This window comes from Callionymus lyra, chromosome 5, assembly GCF_982586985.1.
Source record: "Callionymus lyra chromosome 5, fCalLyr1.hap1.1, whole genome shotgun sequence".
In the NCBI taxonomy this organism is placed as follows: Eukaryota; Metazoa; Chordata; class Actinopteri; order Syngnathiformes; family Callionymidae; genus Callionymus; species Callionymus lyra.
In genome coordinates this window covers 26,359,002-26,382,021 of record NC_141822.1, presented here as the reverse complement: position 1 = coordinate 26,382,021, position 23,020 = coordinate 26,359,002, and the positions used below count along the sequence as shown (strand labels likewise).

The 23,020-nt window shown below is 38.3% G+C and overlaps 4 protein-coding genes across 6 annotated transcripts in view; 1 reads left to right on the top strand and 3 right to left on the bottom strand.

The window, feature by feature from the left end:
• The window catches only part of cfap221 (cilia and flagella associated protein 221), a 31,151-nt gene extending 24,583 nt beyond the window's left edge, over window positions 1-6,568 (bottom strand). For both annotated transcript variants that reach the window (XM_087792590.1, XM_087792589.1), the window contains exons 1-7: window positions 6,474-6,568; window positions 6,247-6,333; window positions 6,060-6,155; window positions 5,808-5,908; window positions 5,577-5,680; window positions 4,493-4,615; window positions 3,946-4,105 (exon numbers count right to left, since the gene is read on the bottom strand). In XM_087792590.1, the coding sequence (XP_087648716.1) occupies window positions 3,946-4,105; window positions 4,493-4,615; window positions 5,577-5,680; window positions 5,808-5,908; window positions 6,060-6,155; window positions 6,247-6,333; window positions 6,474-6,560 (758 nt within the window). In that variant the 5' untranslated portion in view covers window positions 6,561-6,568. The remainder of the gene's footprint in view (window positions 1-3,945; window positions 4,106-4,492; window positions 4,616-5,576; window positions 5,681-5,807; window positions 5,909-6,059; window positions 6,156-6,246; window positions 6,334-6,473) is intronic.
• A 1,447-nt stretch (window positions 6,569-8,015) lies between these two features.
• On the top strand, window positions 8,016-11,259 carry sctr (secretin receptor). The gene is made up of 13 exons (XM_087792587.1): window positions 8,016-8,113; window positions 8,188-8,275; window positions 8,635-8,742; window positions 8,818-8,924; window positions 9,011-9,120; window positions 9,389-9,521; window positions 9,679-9,832; window positions 9,900-9,960; window positions 10,022-10,091; window positions 10,592-10,683; window positions 10,754-10,880; window positions 10,948-10,989; window positions 11,054-11,259. The coding sequence occupies exons 1-13, from the start codon at window positions 8,051-8,053 to the stop codon at window positions 11,237-11,239; spliced, it is 1,341 nt and encodes a 446-aa protein (XP_087648713.1). The 5' UTR covers window positions 8,016-8,050; the 3' UTR covers window positions 11,240-11,259.
• Window positions 11,260-11,333: 74 nt separating this feature from the next.
• LOC148080108 (acyl-CoA-binding domain-containing protein 7-like) lies at window positions 11,334-12,745 on the bottom strand. The gene is made up of 4 exons (XM_087792588.1): window positions 12,648-12,745; window positions 12,399-12,516; window positions 11,653-11,715; window positions 11,334-11,575 (listed from the first exon to the last, which is right to left on the bottom strand). The coding sequence occupies exons 1-4, from the start codon at window positions 12,663-12,665 to the stop codon at window positions 11,502-11,504; spliced, it is 273 nt and encodes a 90-aa protein (XP_087648714.1). The 5' UTR covers window positions 12,666-12,745; the 3' UTR covers window positions 11,334-11,501.
• Window positions 12,746-13,106: 361 nt separating this feature from the next.
• Window positions 13,107-20,253, bottom strand: LOC148080107 (metalloreductase STEAP3-like). 2 transcript variants are annotated; one of them, XR_015711342.1, is made up of 7 exons: window positions 20,230-20,253; window positions 19,408-19,638; window positions 18,981-19,247; window positions 17,549-18,076; window positions 16,615-16,779; window positions 14,089-14,471; window positions 13,107-13,999 (listed from the first exon to the last, which is right to left on the bottom strand). XR_015711342.1 is itself a non-coding variant. In XM_087791657.1 (7 exons), exons 2-7 carry the CDS (start codon window positions 19,630-19,632, stop codon window positions 13,969-13,971), a joined length of 1,503 nt encoding a protein of 500 aa, XP_087647783.1. In that variant the 5' UTR covers window positions 19,633-19,638; window positions 20,230-20,253; the 3' UTR covers window positions 13,107-13,968. The 2 variants fall into 2 exon arrangements, 1 of the variants encoding a protein (XP_087647783.1); XM_087791657.1 differs by having other exon boundaries at window positions 14,185-14,471.
• Window positions 20,254-23,020: the final 2,767 nt, after the last annotated feature.

Below are 23,020 nucleotides of genomic sequence, written 5' to 3'. Positions count from 1 at the left end.
CACATGTACTCAGGTATTTATTTATAGTAGTGATGGGCACGGCAGTTATTTTGAGTGTACTGAATCACTAGAATCAGTTCATTAAAATGATTCGTTCAAAAGATTCGTTCAGTTCGTTCATTCACCAAATCAATAACTCTGTGCTTATGGAGCCCTGACTGCAATTTCTTCTACTTCCTGAACGCAGCCAAACAATCCGTTACTAGTTTTAATGATTCAGACCCGAGGTTCACATTCACTGCACTTCAGGGACAATGAAAAAAAAAAAAAACACCCGGTGCGTTCACGGACAAGGACGAGTGACATTCGCGAGGAATTAGCAAATAGAGAAGATCTTGAGGTGTGTTCACAGCCGAACTTGAATCCTCGTTCACTGACTGAATCTTTTGAGAATCCCCGGATGAGACCTCGTTCACTCACTGACCGAATCTTTTGAGAATCCCCGGATGAGAATCCTCGTTCAGTCAAAATAAAACAAAAATAATAATAATAATAAAATGTAATATAAACTCAAATACAATCAACAATAAATTAAAAAGGCCTTGTTTAAGTAAAAACAAATATTAAAATAAGAAATCCTTTAAAACTAAATGTTCTGTAGCGGAGTCCCTCTCTCCGTCCTCAGTCCCTCCCCCACGAGTAGCTGCGTCGTTCGCTGACGCCGAGGATTCAGCGAGTCATAGAATCATAGAATAATCATCATCATATCATGATAATCATCATCATAGAATCCTCCCACCGGCACGATCGCGGCTGAGTGACTTCAACTGAACTGAGAAAGGAACCGAATCACTTCATGAAGTGATTCGGTTCAGTACATTCACTCAAAAGATTCGTTCTTTCGAACGAATCGTTCGCGAACGACACAACACTAATTTGTAGTCAGTTTGTTAAGTAAGTCTATTTGGACCTGTTTATAGTCTTAGCACTTATTACAGAGATCAGACATTTTCTTTAGTTCTTCACCAGGTTTGCACACACTGCAGCAAGAATTTTGGCCCACTCCATACAGATCTTCTGTAGAACGTTTCTCCAGGGTTCAGGGCTGTCGCTGGGCAACACAGGCTTTCAGCTCTCTCTAAAGATTTTCAATTGGATTCAGGTCTGGAGACTGGCTAGGCCACTCCAGGACCTTGAGATGCTTCCTACGGAGCCACTCCTTATTTGCCCTGGCTGTGTATTTCGGGTTGTTGTCATCCTGGAAGACCCAGCCATGACCTATCTGCAATGCTCTTACTGAGGGAAGGAGATTGTTGGCTAACATCTCACAGTACACGGCCCCATCCATCCTCCCCTCAAAACGGTGCAGTCATCCCGTCCCCTTTGCAGAAAAGCATCCGCAAAGAATGATGTTTCCACCTCCATGCTTCACAGTTGGGATGGTGTTCTTGGGGTTGTTCTCATCCTTCTACTTTCTCCAAACACAGCGAGTGGAGTTTAGACCAAAAAGCTCCACTTTTGTCTCATCAGACCACATGACCGTATCCCATTCCTCCTCTGGATCATCCAGATGGTTATTGGCAAACTTCAGAGGAGCCTTGACATGTGCCGGCTTGAGCAGTGGGACCTTGTGTGCACTGCAGGATTTTAATCCATGACGGCGGTGTTACTGATGGTTTTCTTTGAGACTGTGGTCCCAGCTCTACTCAGGTCATTGACCAGATCCTGCCGTGTAGTTCTGGGCTCATTTCTCACTGTCCTCATGATCATTGATACCCCACGAGGAAAGATCTTGCATGACGCTCCAGACTGAGGGAGATTGACCGACGTCTTGAACTTTTTCCATTTTCTGACAATTGCACCAACAGTTGTTGACTCTTCACTAAGCTGCTTGCCTATTGTCCTGTAGCATCTTTACCATCCCAGCCTTTTGCAGGTCTACAAGTGTATCCCTGATGTCCTTCAACAGCTCTCTGGTACGGTGTACATTTTAGGACATCGTCAGGTATCAGACCAAACGGCTTCATCCTACAGACGAAGCAGCCTCAGACAAACATCCGTCAGACGAAGCAGCCTTAGGCTTCATACAAAACAACATTAGATAGATAATTAAATAGATAATTTTATTTATCTGAGTTCGGAAATTCACAATTCAAGCAGAAGATTTACAGATGAACACATTTAAAAAAAATAAAAAGCAAGAATACAAAGTTTTGCTAACTTTGGGAATGTACATAGTCAGGTATCAGACCAAACGGCCTCAGAAAAACCTCCGTCAGACGAAGCAGCCTCAGAATGAACGGCCTCAGACGAAGCAGCCTCAGAAAAACCTCCGTCAGACAAAACGGCGTCAGACAAAACGGCGTCAGACGAAACGGCCTCAGACGAAGCAGCCTCAGACAAACCTCCGTCAGATCGAACTTTGTCAACCTTTAAAATAAAAGTCCCCAGACAAAACTACATCAGATAGCGCCTGGAAAAAATAAGCGAACCATTTTATTGCAAATTGGACTTTTATTTTGAAGGTTGACAAAGTTCGATCTGACGGAGGTTTGTCTGAGAGCGTTTTGTCTGAGGCTGCTTCGTCTGACGGATGAAGCCGTTTTGTCTGACACCTGACGATGTCCTAACATGTACACCGTACTCTGGTCTCGGCCATTGTGGAGAGGTTGGAGTATGTTTCAGTGTGTCAATAGGTGTCTTTTATACAGGTAACAAGTTCAAAAGGTGCAGTTAGTACAGGTAATGAGTGGAGAACAGGAGGGCTTCTTAAAGAAGAACTAACAGGTCTGTGGGAGCCTAAATTCTTACTGGTTGATAGGCGATCAAATAATTATCTCATGCAAAAAGAATTGAAATTCATTATTTAAAAAAACATCCACTTCGATTTTCTGCATTTTTGTTTTAGATTCTGTCCCTCACAGTTGAAGAGTACATTTGATACAAATTACAGACCTCTACATGCTTTGTAATTGGGAAGCCAAAAAAAATCAATTCAACTTAAATAAAAAGTTCTGATTCTATTATTCCATGAGGATTGTATTGATTGAACCATTACAAAAAATGTTCCCTTTGTCAAAAATATGAAATAGAATTAACAATAAAATAGAAAAGCACAGAGAATTTATAATATCAACACAAAATGAACATCAATTCTATTAACTAATTGCTGTTGTTGTATTCTATAAATTCATGTCTGTTCACTTTTAATATTCTTTTGCTGGTTCTGAACAAATTGTGGCAGCAGCAGTAGTAGCCATACAAGTAAATAAAAACTCCTACAGCACCTTACTAAAACCTATGGGAATCGAAATCCCACCCAAAATGTTATTATTGATTTCATCTACTATTTTTTTCCCTAAAATGTATAAGAGACAAGTTTATGAACAAACAAACAGAACAAAGCAATAATGGGAAGATCTTCTTTATGGGGGTAATAAAGCCTTTGATCAGATTATGTGTAGTCAAAGAGTGATGGAAACAAGCAGGATAGTGTCTTTATGAAGGAACTAACTGTTATATGGAACCTGCAATATAAACTTAAACTACAAAAAAACAACTATAAACAAATCAGTATGAAAGTTTTCTCCCTACTAGCATCCTACACAGGACAGAACTTTAAATGAATAACCTTGCTAATGACTCGACAAAAAAAAAGGGTGCTTATATGCTGAACATTGTTTGTTTGGTTTACTCTGCTGCACCAGCTACTGCACTATTTTAATGAATTATTAAACAGATAACAATCTTGAAGAGAGCTGTTACGTGATGGATCCCCGTTCTCTTGGGAACCAAATTAAAAATGCCTTTTAAAAGATCAGAGAGAGAGAGAAATGAACATTTGGAAAGTTTATTTTTATTGTGCCTCTGAAGGCCATTTCATCTTGCTAAATTCAAACATTATTTCTTTTGCAAACATGATTTGTGCTTTTGACAAAGTGGCACTTATGTATTTATATCCCATTTGTTCTACTGTGTAGTGTGTATAATGTGAAATAATGATACCTGAGGGCCAGGTGCGGGGCAGAGCTGCCAGTGATGGTGCAGAGGAAAGGCTTGGTGTTGAACTGGCAGATCACTAGCTGAATGATGAGTTGAGCGGTCTCATATTGGATCGGGCTGAAAGTCACAATTATTTTCACCTCCCCATTGGCTGGAATAACACCTAAAATTAGTTGAAAAAGAAAAAGGTTAGTAACTTCCATTGAAATAAAACAAACTGACGGTAAACGTTTAAGTTACAGTTAAACACATTTTATAAAACCATTTATACTAACTGTTTTAATAACTTGAATGTGTCACACAAAGACTAGTTGATAAGAACACAAGGGACCTAAAAGCAAAGGCAATCAAAGCTAATGTCCAGATGACAAAAGCAAGTAAAAAGAAAGACTGAAAATGTTAATAAAGCCAAAACAACAAATTGCTATTCCTTTGTCTTTAGTTTGATTCCCAGAGCGAGAACCGGTAGCAGGTGGATATTTAATAACACAAGCTCTCTGTTAAATCCAATATAAGAAACGCTATTATCTCTCTGATTTATGTGTCTCACCTTTGAGCGGGTCAGAAGAGCCGAAACCAGTTTCGAGCGTCTTAATCGGTCCGAATGACTCGAGGCTGTCGGTGGGCGACCTTTTGAATCCGTCATCATGACTGTGCTCGGCAGATCCGTTGACTTTATGGATAAAAAATATTTCAAGTAAAAATGTTGCTATGGAATTCAAAAGCTTAAAAACCCTGCATACCTCTGCCAAGGAGAACATTTTAAATCTCTGTAAAAATACAGCGTATACATAAAAATTCAAGAAGAGTGTCTTGGCTTTGGTTCATTCCATTTTATATTTACCAAATGCACAGTATATTTTGAGTTTATTCTTTTGCATTTTAGTACGGTCATGACTTGTAGAGCTCTCTAGGTGGCTGAATATGGCAGAAGCACAAAGTACTTCTGATATTTGTTTGATTTTACACTGAATATTCTGTAAGAATATATCAAAGAAAAGTTTATTTTAAATGTCTGATTATTTTCCTATGTTTAAAAAAATAACTAATTTTAAATATATGGCCAATTGCACTGAGCTCAACTAGGCAGCAGGTGGTAGTAGTGTTCCTTAACTTGCACGATTTACACAATAGGCACGAAGAAGAAAGCACTGCAGCGCTCTATCCGGTTGTTCAATCAGATGTCACTTCCTGGGTCCAGCAGCCACCAAACTCTTCTAGAGCGTACTTTTAATGAACCATCTCGGAGCAAAATTCTATTGTTTTTAAAAAAAAAAAAAACCTTGCTAATCAAAAACTCAAAGACTCAATGCGTTGTTAGCACAAGCGTACATGCCTTTATTCTTGTTCTAGTTTTTCGCAGGGAATCTAAAATATGACAGCTTAGTGACATTTTTTTAACCATTCCTAAATCCATATGAAACTCCAGAGCAACGCAAATATTCAATCATATGATCCGTGTCAATCGCTAATAACCTCTTTGGTGGAGGTAATCATGAAATAATATGTATAATATACTTTTGAAAGTCAATAGAGAAAACAAGTATAACTTGCAGGAAATATCTTCTTCTAAACAAAAAAACATGTATTTGTGGAACGACCGAAGAGAAATCTATGGATGCAGACGGACCTACCTGACAGGAGATGGATGGAAAAGGCCTCATGAGGCTGAATAATATACAGCTGAAACTCAAAATCGATGGGACAGCTACATCTCAGAGGAATGGCATGGATTACACTGGAGACAAGACAGAGATGTTTGTTTTTCGTCCTCACTTGAGACCACACAGGCATGGGTGAGTGTTGATACATATATGAAGAGACAGGTGGACGAAACACAGGGTACTGCATGAACACACACCCACCGGTGTCCAATTGGCACGGCTGGTAGATCAATACGTGGAGGGATGTGCAGGTCATCGATGACCGGGTAGGCATGAACTGGAATAAACAGGTTCTCTTCCCCCTATGTGAGGATAGTGGTGATACAAACAAGAAATATGAAAAAAAAAAGATTAACAGGACAAGGACACGCCTCATCACCCAGGACCTTCCTGAGAGTGGTAATTTTGTGGTTCAATTAGGTGGCAGGCCATTAAAAAGAGTGACACGCTGACCTTGCAGTGAACCCGAACGCAGTCATGAAAGTAGCGCCACTCATCTGGACAGAAATGGATGTCGACGGTGTAAAAGAGGCCCGGTATGAGTCGATACTTGAAGACAAGATGAAACTGAATGTTCACAAGAAGCTGATTGCATTTGGCACAGCTGTCTATCAATCAAAATTGAAGATGACAAAGGTACCTTTTTGGTGTATGTGGTATGAAAGTTCTCCGTTTCGGTCGGGATGATGTGAATATTCATGACTTCAGATGAGACGTTGATTAGTTTCTGAAGTAAAAAAGAAATCAAAAATAATTTCATTGACATCCGTTCATTTTCCAGTAAATCAAGTATATTCAAGGATGCAGCTATTTTTTTTTTATATTAGGATGAACTAATATGAAAGATAAATGTGTCATGTCCTTCACCAGACTCTTTAGGTATTCCTTCCCAGGCTCAAACCCACTGAAGTGGAGTTCAGAGGGTTCTGCTTGGATCAATGCACTGCTTTTCATTTTGGCAAATATTTCTGTGAGGGACAAACAAACGATTATCATTTAAAAAGATGTAACCATCATATATGTGCTTCTACCATTGCTGCTTGCTTTCTGCGAATACAAAAGTGCTCCAAATGCATTAGCTGTGGGATTTATTATGATGATTAAGTGTTGAATCCATGTGAGTGTTTTTCTGCATGTACATGACACATTAGTTGGCCACGACATGCTGTATGTTTATTGAATTAAGGTTTATAGTCACTATGGCTCAGAAATTGTTGTGAAGGGAATCTTAAATCACCAATTAGACCTGAAGTGATAAGAATTGCAAACAGTAGATCTTGCACCTGCAAAATAGCAGTTAATGTATGTTTACACTCAACAAAATATTCTTAAAAACACAACAAACAACATCCTTTGTATGAACTCTGTGCATCACAGTGCAGCACAGTGAACATATAATACTCTCCAGGTGCAGCAAAAATGTCAAAACAAACCTAGGCTATGAAGAATAATATTGAATCAAGGTTGTTTCAAATAAAAAATTACTTGTTTCCAGCAGATGGTTTGGGATGTTTACTCTGTTTTTGCTCTTCTCCACCAGCTGACCCAAAGGCACCGGCGTCTTCCTCCTTCTTATGTATGTTTCTGGAGCATGGATTGTCTCCTCCATCATGACAGGTCCACTCGAGATCCTCACCAGTCATGACAGAGGGCTGGGGGCACTGAAGGAGCCAATTCAATTATGGAAATCACTGTATAAACAATGGAAAATAACATTATAGTTTGCAACAAATTACACTTTTAACTGTATACACTCAAAAAAGGTACAGACAAACTAGCTAGGCTTCTGGTCTCAAATAATATGATGTTGTAGATTTCAAAATTAAATAAATATCTTCATATCTTCTCTGCACAGGTGCAACATTCATTAGCGTGAAGAAAGTCGACTTCTGTCAAAAATCCAGCCTTAGTACATTCAGCTTTTACACTCACATATGCTCATAACACAGGTCAGAATCAAATTCCATCTATTTTCTCAGAAAAAAAAGTGTTGAGTTGACGATGGATGTCTCGCAAACCGCCATCAAACATTGCTGTTGCCATGACAGCGCCCCTGAGGAGGCGGGGCGTGGACGCCATGACGACAGTTCCGTCAAACTCTGGCTGCTGTGGATGCTACCGGGATTTGAACAACACTTTTCAAAACAAATTTCGGCAAAGGTAATAGAGTTACTCCTTTTGTTAAAGTATACCATTTGTAATGGTATAGTAGAATATCTATGACAAAGTATGTGTATTGGAAATAATAATTTGATATCGGGTTAATAATCACGTTTAATACTTGTTTGGGTTTTTTTATTTTGAAAGTCCTTACAGGAAACGTTACTTTGCTTTCTTCAACTTTCCCGAAATAATAAGAAAAAAACGTTATCTTCACTATTTGATTTTCACATCCAATATATCTTCAATTTGGCAGCTGGTTTTATCTCAAAAATCAGATAAGGATGAAGAACCCGTGTGATAAAATGACTTTTCCTCGAATCATTGGACTTCTTCTGATTCAACAGGTGATTTTCATTTTTATTTTCAAACAAATTCAATTTAAATGTGAATAATTTATTATGCTCAAAATTTCTGCAAGGTTCAATTGAAACTTGGCTGTCAACCGCATACCCATCTAGTAAATGAAGAAGATAAATGTATGAAAGAACTGGAGCGTTTTGAATCAGGTACTTTTGGATTTTCATACTCTATTTGTTGCTCAAAACAGTTTACTTAGAATTCTGTTAAGAGTAACTAGAGGGACTATTAAATAAAACTAATAAAATGTTTTAAGCGAATCTCATGTTTGACGAAATGTTTGAGAGACATCTACTGGTCAATTTATAAAACACACCCAAGAATATTTTGTATTCATTCTGCTTAATACTTCATTATTTGTCCGTTCGTCTCTACAGGAATATTATTTTATTTAAGATTATTTGGAAATGGAAGTGATCTGCATTCGAAATGTTTTCACAATATTTTCCAACCATATTATTTTTAACCTATTTCTATGTTTCTGTTGTATTTATTCATGTTTATGAAGAGAACAATAAGAGTACACATTGTAAAGGAATGTGGGATTACCTAAATTGTTGGCCGCCTACTTCTTTGGGTGAAACCGTCTCTCAGCCATGTCCAGATTTTTTCAATGGTGAGACTGACCTCATTAGAAACACATTTGACCTGCTGTAATTGAGTAGGTGTTCAATGCACTTTTACTTTTCAGGAAGAGTGTTTCGTAACTGCACTGTCACTGGATGGACCGACCCGCTCGTTCCACATGAAGACGCATGTGGTTATACATTTAATGAAACGCTCCACTTCCTCATTGAGGTGATTTTTTTTAATATATAATATATTTACAAACATATTGATTTCAGTGTTTGGGGAAATCTTAATCAAATATATGTTATCCTTAGTCTTCAGATGCTCATATGCATTTCTTCAATGTGAGGATGATGTACACTGTTGGATACACGCTCTCTGCCATCTCCCTTATCATCGCCATCATTATATTCTGCCTGTTTCGGTAAGAAGTAGTGATGGGTTGATGAAGCTTCATGAAGCATGGTTTTTTTTTAGTGCTCAGTAGTCGCTGTGCTCACTTAAAAATTGTATGTGAGATTTCAATAAAATTGCTTTTTAAAGCAGTTATTGAGCAGAGAGTGCCATCTAGTGGTCTTTAAAATTAAGAATGATGCTTCATGAAGCTTCATCAGTCCATCACTAGCAAGACAATATCATTATTGTTTTGTCTTTCTTGGTAGGTTTAAAGATCATTTTCTTTCCGTTTTCAGGAAGCTTCATTGTACCAGGAACTACATTCATATCCAGCTCTTCATCTCCTTCATCATTAAGGCCATCTTCATCTTCATCAGGGATGCTCTGCTATTTACTGATGATAAGTTTCATCAATGCGGCTACTATCCGGTAAAATAGTCTTTATTATTGTATAACTACATCCAAAATATCCACCGCATGAAGACATACAGCCATCATTCTCACACCTTCTAAGTGAATTACATGTTTCGATGATAGAAGAAAAAAAAAAGTCTAAGGTGTGATCATTTGAATTGATTTCTGTCAGGTGATGTGCAAGGTAGTGCTGATGTTCTCCAACTACTCCATCCTGGCCAACTACAGCTGGTTGCTGGTGGAGGGTCACTTCCTGTTCACCCTGGTGAGCCGCTCCTTCTTCTCCCTGAGGAAGCATCTCACCTGGTACATGGTTCTGAGTTGGGGTAGGAAGCCTTGAAGTTGCTCGTCTCACTCTAGTGCAAACCATGACAGATTTTTTTTTTTACATAGGTCTGCCCGGGACCGTCATCATCTGCTGGGGATGTGCCAAATATTTTTATGAGGATGAAGGGTAAGCGTTTGTGTTCAGTCTGGCACATCAGACGAGGTTGTTAACATTCTGCTGCTTCCAGATGCTGGGAGACCAGGAGACATGAATGGGTGTGGTGGATCCTTCGCCTGCCAGTTATCCTAACCTTATGTGTAAGAGACTCTTTTGCTTTTTTCTTTAAGCTATAGACTTTTAAAACATGTAGAGATCTTTTTTGTTTTAATATTCTCTAAAATAATTGTTTTTAATTGTGAACCATTATGTATTTAGGGATATTACAGTTTATTGATATTTCTTTTTTTGATTATTATTGAACCATTATGTCTAACCTAGTAGAACTATTTAGCCGTCACTGTGCATGAACCACCAACCCAGAGAATCTGCAAACATCACTTGACCACTAAACCACTAAACTTCAGCAGTGGGTGAGAAACAGTGTTATCATATGAAGTACTGAAATACTTTTTAAAGTTACCTGGAAGATAAAAAACACAAATCGTTACCACAAGAAGCCTTTTCCCATTTTGTAACCAAACATGTTTTTTTCTCAGAAATGTCTGAATTCCTAATCAGACTATTTCGACACTAGGGGGAGCCAGAAACACCATTTTTAAATCTGACAAATTGAGCCTTTAAGATCTTTTTTTTCCAGGTGAATCTGTTTTTTTTCCTGGGAATTTTAAGGATCCTAGTGAGCAAACTGAAGAAGCCCGATGCAAAGAGGCATGAGTTCAGTCAGTACAAGTATGTCAGCCTCAACCACTATTGATGATGAGAGCCTCGTGAGATGCTCATTTAAGATTATGTTCAACAGGAAGCTGATCAGGTCTACATTTTTCCTGGTGACTCTGTTTGGTCTGCAGTACATCCTCTTTGTCTTCATGCCTGTCCACGTCAGCAGCTTCTGGACTTTTGCTGAGCTGGCTCTGTTGTCCACACAGGTGAGTCAGCATGATCATAATTTTAACTGATACGGAATCAAACATCATCCTCCATTCTTTATTGAAGGGCTTTGTGGTGGCTGTCCTCTACGCCTTCATGAATGGAGAAGTAAGGTCCTGCCACGACCTCTCTCAAGAACGAGCAGCTGGTAACGGAAAATTGTTTCCTGCAGGTGCAGCAAGAGATTCTGAGGAGGTGGCGAAGATGGCGGTTGACTCAGAACCTTCCGAAAAGACCCAGGAAGCAACAGGGTTCCATCAGCCACAGCAGCACTCCACACACACAGGTCTCTCTCCTGCCCTGCTCAACAGGTCGCCTAGCAACCAGTGGGCTCCCGACAGATACGGTCGTTGTGTGACGAAAAATGTAGGTCAGAAATATTTTAACTGCTCTCACACCAAAGAAACTTCCCCCATCTCTTTTAAGATCAAAGTATGCAGCGCTGGAGAATGTATTTTTTAAAAGAAATCTTTATTTTTGTAGTTTCAGTCATGCAAGTTCATTGATTTTATATACAATGTTCTTTTAATACAAATCTGAAGCCAAATAATCAGAAGACAATTGCTAAGCCTACAATGCAGTAGCAGCGCTTCTTGAGATGATAGTGTGTGAAATAAAAGCTAACTCGCATATTTTTCCTTCACTTCCTTCGCTACGGACAAGTAGGACGTCATTGCTTCCTCTGAAGACAGACCTGTGAAATAGAAGTCCGTTAGCAAATGATCTGCTAATGTATAGTATTTAAATATGAGGTTTTTGACTCTGACGGACCTTTCTTTGAGTTCCATGCGTCCCACTTTGCCTTTCCTGTGAAGTCAAGAAGTCCAGGGCGAGCTGTGGATCATATTGTAGCTCAATCAATATACATTAGTGAAGCACTGAAAAAAAAACTTTTTATAACAAAGATTTCCATTGTGTTTAAGTGTACTTAAGTAGGGTAATTTTTTTTTAAATAATATGTGCAGCCTACTCCCATCAGTATGTGTGAATGGCTGTCAAAGCGCTTTGTGACCCTGGTCTAGAAAAGCGCTATATAAATAGAGATTATTATTATTATTATTATTATTAAATAACAAAACGACATTAAAAAACTTTTTTTGGCTGAAATGTTTTCATTCATATATTTTTGTTAAACATACAATGCGAATGAGCATTTATTCAACATTTTGAGTCGGAAAACTTGCTAATATTTTCTATTTAAATTGTTATTTTATTCTAAATATTTTAGTTTACATTTTTCTTTCAATCCACGTGCATTCATTCACTTATAGCACATTTATTTTTTCGAGATCCATGTGACTTAACCGGCTGGCCATCTTTACGATCGACTCACAGAACTGGATTGTCTTCATTCTATAAGCCCACTCTACACAAGCGTATCAGTACATGCATGGTTACTTCTTTTTCGATCTTAACTTATCTTAACTCGCTGCTGACTCATATAAGCGAACTGGACAAGCCTCATTTTTGTGCACCACCACACCCACATGTTCTTGGGCGACACAGTAGCGACTCACCGATGTTGATGTCTCCGGCGATGGCCTGCTTGTAGAAGCCGTAGAGCGCCGAGGACTCTGTGAGGGTGGGCCACTGCTTCAACATCCTCATCTCCTCCGCTGCTTTCTTGAACTCTTCCTGTCAGGTGAGAAAACGTGTCAACAAGAACGACATCCAGCTCGTCATTATCATTCAGAATAGTATATAAAAAAAATGATCAAAGGGGGAGAAACGTGTTTTTTTTTGTTTTTTTAATGATTCTCACTCACCGTCATGACTGCAGACATGCTGGCGTGTGGACGAGGATTGTTGTGTGAGAAAAAAGCAGGTGAGGGGAAGGAACACCTGAGTCGTACATTGTGGGCGTGGAAATTGTTGCCCCTATTCTTTTAGTTATAGTAAGTAAAAGTTAAGTGAAAACATTGGTCAAAAAAAAAAAAAAATGAATAGAAGAAATAAATGTAAATTATCTTTCTTAAAGTGTGTTATAAAAGATAAGTGTAAGATGGCATGGCCGCATGCACGTTTGCAATATTTTGATACAGATTTAAGACGCCATTTCTACAGTTGAGAATAGCCTATTTTTAACCAGCAGGTGGCAGCATCATCCAGAGTAAATGGACCAACTGAAAGTCCATTACGTAACTGAGTATCGAGCGTTTCGTCTGAGCTCAAATACTATATTAGGATTTTATTTTAAATAAAAACGAACCATCTTTGGAGTTGTCAACATTGTGTTTTTAATTAAAAATGTACATTTAAATATGAAAATCAACCTATTATCATTATCTTCAGATCACAAACACAAGTATAACACTTTGAATCGTTATAATCGTCAACTAAATACATTTTGGCTCTTTATTTTAACTTTCAATGAAAATAACTCATACAGAGCCATAGCCAAACATTTGAACTGTTTAACAATATGCTTGTTTGCTAGACCCAGTGAGTGGACATATGGCACCAGCCCATCACAAGACAAACGACTTGAAAATCAAGTCTATCAAGTACATTGAGTCTGTGGAAAAAGACTAGAGACCCCTGGTGAAACCCCCACTTAAGCAGGAGAGCATGTAAACGTTACTAATGTTAATCACATCCAGGATTTGAACATTAACATTAAGACAGAAGACTTTGGATGATTATAAATTATAATATACACTGGCATTGGCAGGAGTATTTAAGAATGAAAAACATTAATAACTTCTTTACAATTAATACAGATGAGGAACATAAATTAGATAAATAAACAACCCCTCAGCATGAATAATGCTTTCTTAATCATCCAACGTACAAGTCCAGGGGGACGTGTGTGAATTAAAACTGAAGATGAAGCAACATTCTCTCCGTTCTCCAGCATTATTGAAATCTTTTTTTTAAGTCAGTAAGTAGAATCAGGCACAAGACGGAACACAAGTTTAACATACATTTTGGGCGATGCGGGTCCAGTGTGAAAAGGTCATGAAATCTTATGTTAAGTTATATTGCATGTTCTTAACAACTTAAAGTAACACACAACTCAAACTATCATCAAATGTTCTAACCAGTTTGAATATTTGAACAAATAAAAAAAAAAACATCCAGCCTCAGCTACGCTTCTTCAGTCTTCACTTCTCCGTGTCTGGGATGTGGAAGAAAGGTAGAAAACAACAAATAAATACATTTTCAAAAGACAGAGACTTAATCAAGAGTTTCTGTTTGGTTAGCTACCCGCTCTAAAAGTCACTCGATTGTGTCAGATGTAACTTCCGGTTAAATACAAAACAAACGTCTTCGTGATTTTCCACACTGTCAGGCGATTCTCACACTTGACTGACGTCCTCAAGACCGTTGATGCAGTCGTCGTCGCCGGGCAGGCTGAAGCGGATGTGGTAGCTCCTCTCCCAGCCACGACGGATCCGCCGGAGCTTCTGAGCAAAGCATGGCAGCAGCAGAGGCAGGCGGCCCAGCAGCACAGAGATGGGCAGGATAAGGACCAGCATGAAAGTGGGAGGCAGGTAGAAGTGGTAGTGTGCAGGATCAAACGCTCGCTTCCACCCAAAGAGAAGTGTGTGCAGCGTGGACATGGTCAGAGCACAGTATCCTAGAGTGGACTGAAGGACAAGAGGGGAGAGAGTTAGGCTTTTCATCATTCAGTCTCTATTAATTCAAGAATAATAAGCTTCTTTTCTTGGTGCCTTTTCAACTTCCTTCTAAGTGATCTGTATAGGAACTGATGCGAGAGTAGGGAGAGATCTCTAACATCAGTTCTTCTACTGTACTGTTAAATAAATATGAAGGAATACAAAAACATTTGTCCTTTAGTTGATGCAAAATATAACAAAACCTTTTTAATCATAAAATTTGATTAATAAACTCATGAAATTACCTTAAAAAGATAAAACAAGGTGAAAAGTTTTAATGACAATATAAATGTAATCTGTCAAGTTATGCTCCAAATGTGAATTATTGTTTATGTGTCAGTGAATTTGCAAAGAATGTTTATTGTAGATTTGCCACATAGACATATATAGGTATATTTGCAGTGAGGACTAAAAAGACCATTGCTGTTGACTGATTAAAATAGCAATCACTTAATATTTTGATCATTCAGAACTAAAAATGTCAATGTCTGTGTCAACATTAAAGTAAAAAAAAAGTAGTTATTTGTTTATTTATTGTTCCTGTTAAATTGATATGTGCACGCGGAAAATATAGCAAGTTTTAATCACCTGCTCTACTTCACAGGCTTACTGACAACTTCATATTCTACTGCAAAACATTCTAGTGATACTAATGTATTGATGAGAACTTGCAATTTTCTACAATTCTGACAGTTCCTGGACACATTGCACATTCTTGCTGGGTAGGAATTTTAGTTCTTAAGGGTTTGTAATACCCTTTGGAATGTTCAGTATAGTGACTTTTAAAAGTTCTTTGACCAATTTGTCCTTTGGATTGTGAGGCCCCACCAGACACCCTGTGAATGTGTCTAGTAATCTCAATAGTTTTGTTGGCCAATAAAAACTTTATCTGTGAGTCTCAACACTCTTTCTACCAGAAATTGTTGTTTTTTTAACCTTTATTTATACAGGTAGTGAGACACTAGGTCTCATTCTAAAGAGAGACCCGTTTCAGGTAAACATACAATAAATCAAACAACGATTAGCTACAAACAGACAAAATATATAATAAAAAGTACAAACACAGTAAAAATCAAAGCAGATTGAAATGTTAAAAACAGGAACACGTTTTCAGAGATTTTTCAATTGCCCTTAGAATAGTCATTAAATCCCTCATTAAAACCTCAGATCCTGTTGTAAAGTGTTCCAGGTTGAAGGGGCAGAGTATGAAAATGCCTTCTTGACAAATTCTGTACGTACTGAAGGAACACTGAAGGTAATAAAGGCATGGGAGCGCAGGCTATGACTATACCAGCTGCGTTACATGTAGGAGGAGATGTATGATGGCAGAAGTCAAAGGATTGATTTGTAAATGAAGGTGTATCAATGCAGAAGTCTACGTGTGGATAATGAAGGCCAATTGACCAGAGAATACAGAGTACAGTGGTAAGTGAGCTGTATACAGCCAGTTATTAATCTTAGAGCTGATAAGCAGCTGAAGATAGCATAACATATCAAAATCAAAAATCAAAAGTACTTATTGTTCTATAATAGATCGTATAAGGTTAATTAGCAACTACAAATTCCTTGGCCTCAATATCTTAGGAAAGTACTGAAATATATATGTTACTTAAAATGATTGTTCATTTTATAGAAACTTTCTATCATCATTCAACAACAAACTGCAGTGATTTAGAGATATATTTTTTTTAAAAATCAACAAAATAACTTTTCAGCTCAAGACATTTTTGTACAACTGAAGTTTGATTTGTTTCTGGCCTAATTTATGAAATCACTACTTGTTTCTAGTGAACTCCAGCCATGCCAGAGAAAGAGGAACTACTTTGGCGCGATGTTTTATTATGACTATTGTGGCTGGCAGTCATGATGGAGTCGTAATGCGACATCCAGCTGATTAGTTTAACATGAAGATAAAAAAAAAAGGAGAGACACAAGAAGAGGAACCGAGGATGGAAATGAGGTGAGTCACGGCCCTGCTGATGTTATCGTCACCGTTAGCATGAAATCTGGGGCATCTGGAGACGAGCAAACTCTTTGAGTCAGCACCGTTTGCGTCTCAATGGGAGAATGTGTCTGCCGGGACGCGTCAGCCGTCAAGTGTGTCACCCCGTACCTGAATGAAGCTGAACTCCCTCCAGTTGACACCGTTGGCCACAGATGGCAGCGACGTGATGGCCAGCAAAGAGAGCAGGCCGAGCGCCATGATGCCCGCAGATACGTACAACTCCATCCTCCACACCTCCTCGTCCACCCAGGCGTCCTCCACGCCGGTATGCACCTGCAAGAGATGGATTGTAGCAGAATAACTATGTAACTTTAACAAGCTGTGAAGCAGTGATCGTGATGTTAAGGGAATGTAACTTGTTCCCATCATTTAGACAGACCAATTGATCATATGGACGGCCCATTGATAGCCTATTGATAATAATGAAGGCCAGGTCCTTCATAATCTACCATCATGTATAATGTTATATTGTACTATATATCTCGAGTTCAAATGGCTTGTTTTCACTTTTGATACATTTAAATAAATGAAGTGGTTTTCCATTTGGGTCACGGCTTGTAATTAATTGATGAAGCTTCATGAAGCTTTATCCTGGTTTTTAGATTCAACGAAAATGGCTCTCGCTGGTGTACTATGAAGTAATTTAAACAGCTATTTTATTGAAACATCATATGATTTTAGATCCCAATTAAACATTCTTAAGATTTATTTTCATGCGATCTTCATCTTACCCCAGACATGGGCATATTGTGGCCCAGGGGCCACTCTGACTGAATTTAGGCGGCCCTAGTGAGTAGAAATGTTTTTAATAGTGTACAAGATCGCGCAATAGATATTTTACATTTAAGAGTCCATATGAATAAGTCGTTATTATTGTGGTTACTTTTGTCACTGCTTAGTGGAAAAAGCTGCTGAGTATGAATCACCTCTGACTGGCAGATCCAGTCGCTCAGAATTTAAATGCTTTTGACAGGTTAATGATTTGCATTTTAAATGCCTTTAGAAAGAAAATAATTGGCAGAGGTTAAAACCTTCCCCTCACCTGTTTGAAAGCGGCGTTAAGCAGCTTGTAATTTGCAGACTTTCTCATTGGCAGGCACAGGCTGTAGATGGCGTGCAGTCCTGCACACAGGAAGCTGCACAGCCCCAACTGCTTCCTCCTTGTGAGCCAACAGTCCAGCCAGTTGGGGAAAGGATTGTACTTGGTGCCACGATAAAGCTGTAGAAAAGCTGCAAACAATCCAGGGAGGTAAACCAGCGACAGCAGCACCAGGGCGACGCAGGGCAGAGTCACGTTGACGGTATCGATGGGCATTTTGTAGAAAGAGTTCTTGCTAGCCGTGACGTAGGGATGCAAGATATCATGGACAAAGTTGTAAATGTAAAAGAGGACGAAGAGGAGGACGGTGTAAAACACAGGCATCTTCCAGGAGGGAAAGAGAAGGAGGGGAATATTTTCAATCCGCAGGGAGGAGGAGAGGAGGCCCATGTCCACAGGAGTGAAGCCCATTCTTCTGCACAACAGCATGACACTGCTTTTAGCAGACGCACTCTTGCTACAGAAGAAAACCTGTGGACACAAACAAGACATGTGATAACTTATAATATAATATGTGAAGCAAAGATGCTTTACCAACGGTTTATTATCACACACAACTATAATTGCCTATGGAAGTATATCAGTGCAATCAGAATATTGAATGTTCAATTCAACATTTTAAATGTGAAAAAGGATACATTTTGTATTGAAACTTGAATTTTTTTGCATTTTTTTTCTTCATATTGTTAAAGGAATCTGTTTATTCCTTTTTGAATTTTAAAAACACTAATGGTAATGCAAAAAACCTTCTTTTTTCATTAAATTACAGTCATAAAATTGTATTTTCAGATTTCTTTGATACAGAAAAAAACAAATAATCCAATGTTTGGTGATAAAAAATGAGAAAATCCTGGAACTTTAAAAAAAATCTGCATTATTACAAGGTAAACCAAGATTTCAAATAGAATGTAAAAACTGTACACAGACCCTATATTAAGAGGTTTAGGTAAGGGAGAACGTTATTGAATTGATTTGTATTGAATACTTTTATTAAATATTTTATATATTGAAAGGTAACATTTGTTAGCATTTTTTTAATTATTGAGTTTAAAGTGGAATATTTTCAATATTATTATTTATTTATTTTTACACATAGTTTGTTTTTTCAAATTCCATCAATTCAATTAAAAATATATTTTATGAACTCATACGAATTTGTAGCCTTTTAAATATAATATTGTCTATTACTACCGACATTTTTATATTGGATAAATGTAAAAATTGGTCTCTGTGAGATCAATAAAATACATATAAATTTATCAGAAATGGTAAATTCCACCATTCAACCTTCTGATGGTACTGATATACCTCCATAGTTGCAAACAAAAGCTCAATAACAAGCAAAGCTGTAAACTTCCCTACACACACAACGTACCTGTTTGCTCCCATCGCGGGGACCAATCTGGAGTGCCCAGGCAGATACAGTGTTGAAACCCTTTACCACAAAACTCTCCGGAAACAGGTCAGCCAGCTGCTCAGCATTGGAGGGTCCATCGTTTCTGATCTGTAAGCCGTTACTGACGTCAACAAGAATCTTTCCAGCCAGATGTGCCTTCAGTCCCAACAGTGTCGAGTAATGCTCGGGGAAGACCGCCACAAACACCAGGTCTGCTTGACTGGCCGCCTCCATCTGAGTGGTCACCTGGAATAGTAAAATAAAGGCCATTTATTATGTTCCCACGATTACACCTACAATCTACTGATCTAGATTTACGGACACAGAAACCATAACAGCATAATGACTACATTCGGAGTGAAACGAAAACAACAATTACAGAGTGGGATTGAAGGCAGAACATTACCTCCAATTCTTCTGGAAACAAAGCTCTAGATCGTTGGGGGGTTCGACTCCCAACCAACACCTGGTAGCCGGAGAGCACCAGCCTAGTGGCGAGGGAGCGGGAGAAATCCCCTGAGCCGAGGATACCAACCACTGGATCACCAGGCTCCGGCGTGGAGGTTTCAAAGTGTCTGGAGAGTCCTGCATCTCTCCCCCGAATTAGGCACTGGGACATAAGATCAGGCATCTCCCCCTAGAAATGTTTCGAGCGCAAATGGATGTTAGGTAGTGAACGAATTCATTTAGTTTTTACAATATCAATGACAAAAATGTTTTATTTTTCTATTCAAGTAAATGTTGCTCTCTCTCTTTCACCTACTCCAAGATTACTCTACAGTGTTTTAATCTTATAAATACATCAGTTTGGATATACAAATGAAAGTAAAAACACATTGAATATTACTTTACACAACATTTTATAGCTGTTGAATTACTATTTAAAATCATAACTAAGAAAATAGAACATGTGAATGAAGGAGCTTATAATGGGTTTTGGTAACTTCTAAAGTCAAAAGAGATTTTTACAAACAAATACACGCATTCTTTTTAAAGGCGATCCATATAATAATAAATAAAATCTAACGGAGATTTGGTTCAGGCATCAACAACCTTGCCTTGTGTCCTCGGCAAAACTTTTTAAATACTTTATTTTAAAAAAAAGGAAGCTTCACACAGAACTTGACTGCAATATCCGCAACTTTACGCTGAACTATACGTCGTTAGTTTAGTGAAAAACTGAACTTAATTCTGTGTTTTCTGAAGTTAAGCCAAGCTACGCACTCACCCCTCAACCTCGACGCGCCAGAGCCGCTGCTTCCTGTATCTTCCTGACGTCTCCCGTCAGGCCACGCCCTCGCCACGCCCCCATGTGTGACCGACAGATAAGCAAACCAACTGACTCCACACATCACTTCAGTGCGTTTTATGAACTGTTTGAAAAGATTGAGAGGGATCGTTTTGTTTTAGAATGCACACAGTTTCACTCAACCATGTTTAATATTTTAAAACAACAAGGATTAAGACGACATCATGCACTTAATGTGCATTATCTACATACTTTGTTGTTAAATATTACAGGCAAACTTAATTGACTCAAGGTTAAAGACTGTCAACATGACTTTATCATGTCTGCCTTTGCCACTTGCGAAAGGTTAAATCCCCAGGGCTCTAAATGCAACAGAAGAGTCACGCACTTACTCACATCTATGTATACTTCTCCCATATATAAATAAAGTTGTCTTTAATAATTCTACGTGCATTTTTAAGCTTATAATGGAAATGCTTGTTATTTTGATGCTCAGATATATCTGTATAATCCACCACCATGCACAAATATCAGATCTAAATCCATGTAATCTAAGATTTTTTTTTTTTTTAAGTAAAACTTCTATAGACACATACACGTAAAAATAAAAAGGATTCTGAGTTTGCTCTACAGCACACCATCGGCATCATGGGGCTAGCAGGGAACCACTGTGACACAGAATGAAAAGCTGAGTCATCATATTTATTCACAACAATGTATTAAACAACCTGATGTTCATATGTGACAGCACCGCACTGTCACAATGTTCTTCTTCGTGAGATTCAGGGTCGAGGTGTCTCCAGTGGCCTCAGCCGAGATTAGGGTCACATGATGGGACAGGAGCTGATGTTGCAACTTCTCCCTTCTGTCTTGTTGGTTTGCAGCCAACAAATAACAGCATTTGACGTTTGATTCTCATGAAACATTTTAAATTGACTTTGATGGTCACATGCTTCTCTGGACGGAGTGCCATCCTCTGCTGGTAATCCCTCTATTAACATTTTAAAAACCCTCCCAGAATTGAACACATGTCTCTTAAGAGTAAAATGTATTAGTCTATTGTGTTTTTAATAAGCGTATACCTCCAGTTATTCATCTATTCTTATTTTACTCAGATTATTTCATCCTTATATTCTGCAATGATACCAAAACATTCTGTGTCCTTTACAAAACTGGTTATACATTTTCTGATTCTGATATTACTTGGTGAAAGATTTGGCTCATCCTAGAGGACAAATACAGTACTCCAAGTAGTGCGGGATTAATTCCGACTGCAAATATTAGCAACCAATGACACATACACAGCCGACACTGCAAGAAATAGTTAACAATTGCGATGTCAGCCAATGTAATGGAAGAGTTACCTTTATAATGCATTAGGAAAGCTAAAAAAGCCCAATAAAGAAGACTAAATAGCCAGGGAATTATCATAATATAAGGGAGTTAAAATGGAAAAATAATGTTTGGATAAAAAATGCAAAACCACGGAGGAACTGCATACAGCAGCCTAGAAGCTCAATTTAAGATGACAGATACAATCTATTAAATAACTTACATAATTTACGGTCACAAACTCCCTTATACTTGTAGTTATAAGTGATCATTTATTTCCTAGTATTATCTTCTGAAGTGGCATTAAAATGTCAAATAAACAATAACAACAAATTTTTGTCAAATTAATTAAAAAAGTACTAGATCCATTTGTACGCCGTGTTCTATTTAAGTTTCTTTAGTTTCTTATTTTTTTGTTATTCCCAACAGTATAGTAATATCAAATGTATTATGTTTCAAAACGAATACAACAATACATTTAAAAAAAAATTATACTGAAATTCTTTTTTGGACCTTTTAACAAATAATTGTTGATTTTATTTTAATCCCACAGCCACAGTTAAACTTCCAGAGGTAGGATTGTTGCACTACAAATGTACAAATATAGTCCTAGTAATTATATTTGGTAGGTATTAAAAATAACTTAACTGTTACAAATGTAACACTCACAGGCAATATGATTAGGTAGCACAAAGGGATGATATTATCGCAGTGCCTTGTTTGTTTCCTGCTGCCTGCAGCCACTGTTTTGTCCCTCAGTAAAGGTCATGGAGTGCGCGAGAGAGAATAAAAATAAACGTATCGCTTGTTTTTAAGTTTTGTTTCAAATCTGTTGTCCATATTATTTCTAGCTGTTTTGTCCTTTAACCTGACTGTCCTTGCATGACTCTCACTCTCTCTCCTCCAGACATGAGCCTCGCAGCCAGACTGGTGTTGTGGGGAGTTTAAGCCGAGCTGAGCACAAGTTGGAATTGCTTAAAGGGGGATTGCAGCAGGGGGCTTGTCCACAGTGTCACCGCAGGGTTTCAGCTAAAGCCTCGTCCTCGACCTCTGAAGATCTCACCCCATAGCCCTGAGCTGTAAAGCCAAAGCAGGAGATGGATGGCGCTGCTCCAATTCAAAAATATTATGATGCAATTTGCAAGACTAGAAATTATCTTTGTATTTAAGAAGCAGAAATAACTAATGAGGCACTGAGGACATTGGCATGCAGAAGACAATGATCGACCGGGCACAGGCGCGGAATCTTAATCTGACACAGAGTTTAAAATCCATGGCTCGCTGATCACCGTCTTAAGAAAACAAGACGTCGGGTATGTCCCTGCAGCTGGGCCGCTTGGACACAGATGTGTCAAACCCTGACAGACACTCTGGTTCTCTCTATCAAGAGCCGCAGGAGAGATGTGACACTTTATTTACTGATGATAATAACAACAAG